At 33.3% G+C, this 6,336-nt stretch overlaps 1 protein-coding gene across 1 annotated transcript; it reads left to right on the top strand.

The window, feature by feature from the left end:
- Positions 1–547: 547 nt before the first annotated feature.
- pbdc1 (polysaccharide biosynthesis domain containing 1) lies at positions 548–4,755 on the top strand. Its single transcript, XM_046861649.1, has 6 exons — positions 548–698; positions 2,533–2,598; positions 2,684–2,743; positions 3,033–3,173; positions 3,553–3,664; positions 4,454–4,755. The coding sequence occupies exons 1-6, from the start codon at positions 672–674 to the stop codon at positions 4,564–4,566; spliced, it is 519 nt and encodes a 172-aa protein (XP_046717605.1). The 5' UTR covers positions 548–671; the 3' UTR covers positions 4,567–4,755.
- Positions 4,756–6,336: the final 1,581 nt, after the last annotated feature.

The following is a 6,336-nucleotide window of genomic DNA, read 5'->3' as shown; positions in this document are numbered from 1 at the left end:
AATTCAAATTTACTTAGAATGTATAACTTGTAAATTTCAGAATAAACAAGAAGGACAACACAGTATTATTATTATTTTATATTATTATACTTTCAGATTAGTTTGTCATCCAGAAAGATCAAAAGAATATAGAAATGTGGTTTATCTAATCACACAACATCATTAACACAAATGAGATCATCAGATTGTAGGACTAAAGTTTATTTAACTGCTTTGGTTTGATTGGTGACTTGATGACATGGCCTGTTAAAAAAACATGAGAAACAGAATGCAGAAAGGTAGAAGCTCAGGATGCTCTCGATGGTCCTTCTGAAGACTGTTGTGAGGATGTGTGGAGGGAGCTGTGCTTTCCACAGCTTTCTCAGGAGGTAGAGACACTTCTGGGCTTTTCTTGTTATGGAGCTGGTGTTGAGGGACCAGGTGAGGTTCTTCGCCAGGTAAACACAAAGGAATTCTCCAAAGAGGAGATCAGTGGGACATGAGTTTCTTCAGAAAATAGAGGCTGCTTCTCCTTTTTCTGTATACAGACAGTTGACATTTCAGTCCACTATTAAATCCCATGTTCCGAAGTTTTCGCAGTGTAAAATAGCAGAAAGGGTTTTTGCAGGTACCACAGCTGGCCCTTTAAGAGCCACGCGTCATTTAGCATTTCCGGGTAAAAGGGCATCAACATGGACCCAGAAGTCCTCGCCTCTCTGGTTTGAAACGTTTTTCTTTTGGGTTTTCTTGAATATGAAATAAAGACGGAGGATAAAACAATAGTTTTGAAATGAAACAAAAACATATTTATACGTGGCGTTAAAAACCGGCGGTATTAGACTGCAGTTGTGTGTGTGTGTGTGTCTGTTACTTAACTCATGGCGGAAACGTGGTCCATCAGCATGGGCAAAACAAAACTATATCATGTGTTACTGAAATATCTACACTGGACCCGACTCTTATTTAAAGAGCAGGATTTATCTCTATTTATATAATAGACTTATTTTAAAAAATGTGCAAAATATAGGAGGAAGTGAATTAGGTGTCAGTCTTCAGTCAGGCATTTTGGCTGTTATACTGAAAAATCTGAAGGTTCTGAGATTCACAGCAAAACCTGGTTTCAGTCACAAACCAGAAATCCAAAGTATTGACTTGCAAAGATCACTGTCAAAGATGCAAAGTTGAGGTGGTGGTGATAAGAATCAATTAATGAAGCAATAAATGATTGATTGATTGATTGTTTTGTCCTAAATAAAATGACCACTATGCACTCATGTAGTCTAAAGATGCCTGACATGAGCACAATTACTATAAAGAGCATTTTATTGACCTCAGATGATACAATATTTACATTACACTTCACACACACACACTCTATATAGTGAATAATGTGTTTTCATATCTTATTCAACTTAGAAAGAAAGAAAGAAAGTATAAAGAACAAAAAAACAAAAACACCAACCTACAGGCAGAAATAAATTATATAAATAAGATTTATTTTTCTTCTAAATATTATATTGGTGTTTTTTTTTTTTTAGATGGTGCTGTTGAATTACAGAACAAATAGTGAAGTCGATGGTATAATAACCTGTATATATTGGTATTATATAGATCATATATCAAGATTTAAGATAAGAAAAGTCAAATTCTAATAAAAAGTTGATATTTTATTAATAACTGTTTTAATGTTATGTTTTGTAAAACCTCAAATGGTATAGAGATTTTATAAACTGGAGTATGTAAATGTTATATCAAAGTTTTGCAGTGGGGAAAACATAAGTAATATGGAGCTCAATCACAAACTGGACACTAGAATAAGGTGCACCAGGAGTTGTGGACTATTTAAAATGTAGACATACTGTTTATACAATCTATACTTTTCTTTTCTGTATTTATTTTAATTTTAAAATGATATAGCAGTTTACATGCCTATTATGTGTGTATGCATGCGTCCACATTGTAGTGTTGATGCAGATTTATTTTTTTGATATAATTTATACCATATTTTTGACTAAAAACGTTATAATTCTCATTATATTCCTTATTTACTATATAATGTATAATATGGACAAAACTTTGCGGACACCTGAGTATAAGATTCGTAAATGCATTTTGAACATCCTATTCCATGTTTAATCCCAATATGCTCTTATAAGAACCTCCACTCGATTGGGATTTTATGTTCCAGTAGAGTTTGGAGTGTGCTTGTGGAGATTTGTGCTGATTCAGCTACAAGGGTGTTAGTAAAGTCAGGTACTGATGTAGGTGAGGAGGCCTGGGGTGCAGTCCCTTTACTAGTTCCAGTAAAGGGAAAACTTAATGCTCCTACATCCAAAGCCATCATATACAACAGTTTTTGGAAGAAGCACATATGGCTGGGAAAAAGTCATGTGTTCCAGTATTTTTGTCCATATAGTGTATTAAGATTTCTGTATTGAATAGATAGAATAGTCGAATGTCATTTCAATCAATGAGCGTGTCCATATAACAGGATATTTACTAGATTTTTGGTGTAATAATTGGTATAAAGAGTTTTAATGATTCCCTCCTCAGGGTGTGGAAGGAGCAGCAGCGGCGGCTCATGCACTCTCTCTCCCCGCCGAGGCCTACGGAAATGATGTCTGTCTCTTTTTCTTTCTCCTATTAAATATTACTAAATTGTAATTCTCAATCGTTAACATTATTATTTTTTCCTCACACACAGGCTCAGTTGGAGGTGATGTGGGCGATGAAGGCCTACAATCATGCCGAAGTTTACTTCAATGTAAGCGATTTATAATATTTATTTAATTTTTTTAAGAATGTGCAGAATGGGACTGGGCTTTTTTGAAATGTATAGATATTTTCCCTGTGCTGATATTTTTAGTTCCACATGCTACAAGGGTTTAAATGAATGTACAGAAAGTACGAAGTGAATCGACTTTAAACAATGTGTTCGAATGTTACTTGCCCCTGCTGTTTCCTAGTGTCTGATGTTCTCAATAAGAATAAGTTTTATGCTGAAGATACATACTGCAGATTCAACTGCTGACTGGAAATATCATTTTTCGCAGCTCATTTCTTCTGTGGACCCCAAATATCTGAAGCTCACAAAAAACGATGACATGATCTATTCCAAGTTTAGGGAAGACTTTCCAGATTTTAATATCAAGATTTTGGATCCAGAACTTCTCAAATCAGCAGAAGGGAAAGAGGTTGGTTATGACTGCTTTTTTTCATTCTTTCTTTCTTTCTTTCTTTCTTTCTTAGATATACCTTTTTATCTTTAATTCTCTCTCTCTCTCTGCTCCATTTAGAATACAGGAAAAACATATTAACTAGCGTAAATGCCATACAATTTTACAATCAAGGGAAAAAACTATACTTAATTTGCACAGTAAAGCAGAAGAAATGTTTTTTTTTTGGTTACTATGAATTAGTTATGCAAATTGATGTATGTGCAATATTTGCTTTTGCGCCACATAAATGTAACGTGTTTTTAACTGTCCAGTTGCTATTTTAAATGTTTAGTAGTAGTGAATAAGGGTGGGAATGACTTGAAGTCCACTATGAAGTTATATTTTTCTGTTGCAGAAATGGAGGCCTTTTTGTAACCATTTTGAAACCCTGGTTGAAGACTTTAACTACGGTACATTACTGCGTCTGGACTGTGAAAAAGACTACACGGAGGAAAACACGATATTTGGTATGTTGCAATATCTGTCTTATGATGCACTATATATTATATTAAAAACATTTCCACCTGTGCCTAAAGCCTACTGACGAAATTAATAACCTAACTAAAGATTTTATAAAGTGTAAAAGGAAAAGCAGTGTGTAAAAGCAGAAAAGAACATATATATATATATATATATATATATATATATATATATATATATATATATATATATATATATATATATATAGCATACTAGCAGGATGCGTCCAAATGTATAATAGCAGACTAGCTGGATGGGCCAACCAATTTCGTCACAAGATGGCGCTACTTTTTATATTTACTCTATCAAAATCAGAATATTTTATTGGTCCTATAGGGGAATTGTTTAGTTGCAGTTGCTCGCATTAAAAAATCTGAATAATGGTTTAAATAGAAAATATAAATAAATATACATATTAAGGTTTATATTAAGTAAATTGAAATGTGTAGCAGCAGTGAAAAAAAAGTGAGACTAAAATAAGTTATTGCACATTTAAAAATGAGTAATGAATCCCAACTGACAATCACGCCCTAACCTGTTAATTAGGATTTTAACTGTTGCATCTGGAGGAGTATTGCAACTTTTTAACATGCCATAATTATTTATATTTCTTTAAAAAAAAATTTTTTTTTAAAGTTAATAAAATAGAATATAACTGTTCATATATAAGATATTTGTTGAAAGGTGTCTAAACCTTTGTTCCACAAAACTGTAATGTAAGTTAGTGAAGAACAATGGAATCTATAATATGTCTAATTGTATTTCTGCCTTTTCAGCCACCAGAATCCAGTTTTTTGCAGTTGAGATTGCGAGAAACCGAGAAGGTTACAACAGCGGCGTGTACAATGCCAGCTTAAAGGCGAAACAGCAGAAGAAAGCCCAGAGTTAACACCTACAGCTTCTGTTTTCTTGTGTTTCTATTTTAAGCCTTTTGTCATTCTTGCTATTCACATGTTTCATTTGACATAATTGAAAAAGTATTTTGAGGTGGGTGTGGAATGAAACTGAAACTAAACCCCACAGTAATAGTATTTAAAAACTTTACAAGTCTGTAATAAAACAATGTTCAGTATAGTAATGTATTTTGTTTCTGCTTCTTCTTTATAATGAATAAACCACAAACAGGGCCTCATTATGTACATTTTATGATAGAATTTTAAGTTACATTTAATAGATAATCACCATGAGCTGATTCACATGTTACATGCATATAAAACAGGAATGTTCTCAGTTTGTTTATAGTTCGATTATATATAAAGCTATAGCTCACAACCTGTCATTTAAATGGTTAATAAACTGACAGATATGCAACTTGAGAGTTTCACAAAACCTGATTGTATTTATGTAATTCAGTCAGTTTGTGTGTAGTTTAACAGCTTCTGTGAGCTTCTATTTTTCAATCCATATTTATTTGTATTGCGCTTTCAACATCGTTTCAAAGCAGCTTTACACAAATAATGCGGTGATAAAGAATGAATAAGAATGTTCTTTACAAGTGTAAGTTTGTCATCTATTATTTTTTGTTAGTGTCCCTGTGAAAAGGGTAAATGGATGGTGCTTCCTTTTAGAAGAGAGAAATTCTAGCTTTAGTTTGGTTTGACCTTAAGAACGTTAAACTTTTAATACATTTGTTAATTCCCTTACAAACAGTCAAGTCAAGTCAAGAAGCTTTTATTGTCATTTCAACCATTATATCACTGATGCAGTACACAGTGAAATGAAACAATGTTCCTTCAAGACCCTGGTGCTACATAGACAACATAAAGCTACATAACAGAAAACACTGAGCTGAGGAAAGGTGAGTGTCCTCGCCACATAAAGTGCATCGTGTGCAACCTGATGCAAACAGTATAGACAGACAGTGCAAAGACAACACAAGACAGTGTAGGACAAATTCCACCCTGTTCTCAACTCTTTACCTGGGAACTCTGATATACAATATTATATAATATATTAAATATATATAATATATATATTGGGGATATATATAATGGAGAGTGGTAGCTCAGTGGTTAAGGTTTAAACATGGAGTGGTCAAGTGCCAATATGCATATGGAGGGTTTAGCCTGGGAATCGGGTGGTAATGATCACTGCCTAGTTTTAACAAATCATGCTCTCTGTTGCAGTTATGTACATACAGGATACTGTATTTGGTAAGAACAGTGATATACTGTAAATCTTAATTACGATAGTGGGCCTGTATAAATGCTGTAATTTACTGTAAATTTACACCAAAATGATCACTGTCTGAGAGTTTAACCATTTATTAGGTAGTATGAAGTCTTATACTAAAGTAGGAAAAATTTGATTAAAACCTTAGGGGGTATTTTTTTGTTTCACTAAAAATAAGCAAATCCCGTTTGTTACTTCATCAAGATAATCAACAAGAGAATGCGGAAAAAGAATCCAAAGTGGTCTGGCAAGTATTCAGACATTATAGGATTATGTTTTAATAATAATCCTTCTGTATGATCAGCTGTCGGATGTGAAAAAGCAAAAAAGCCATAGATTCCTGGCCAGTATCTGACAAAGCTGCTTATCTTCAGTGAGATAAATGTGGGCCAGCTGGATTCAAGGTACAACTTAAAAAACTAAAACATTTTTATCTTTATAACAGTATGAATAAACCAAATGTTTATTTAATACTAAGTACCCCTTT

This window comes from Silurus meridionalis, chromosome 11 (genome assembly GCF_014805685.1).
Source record: "Silurus meridionalis isolate SWU-2019-XX chromosome 11, ASM1480568v1, whole genome shotgun sequence".
NCBI classification, from domain to species: domain Eukaryota; kingdom Metazoa; phylum Chordata; class Actinopteri; order Siluriformes; family Siluridae; genus Silurus; species Silurus meridionalis.
Note: the sequence above shows the minus strand (reverse complement) of the source record. Positions and strands in the feature narration are given on the sequence as shown.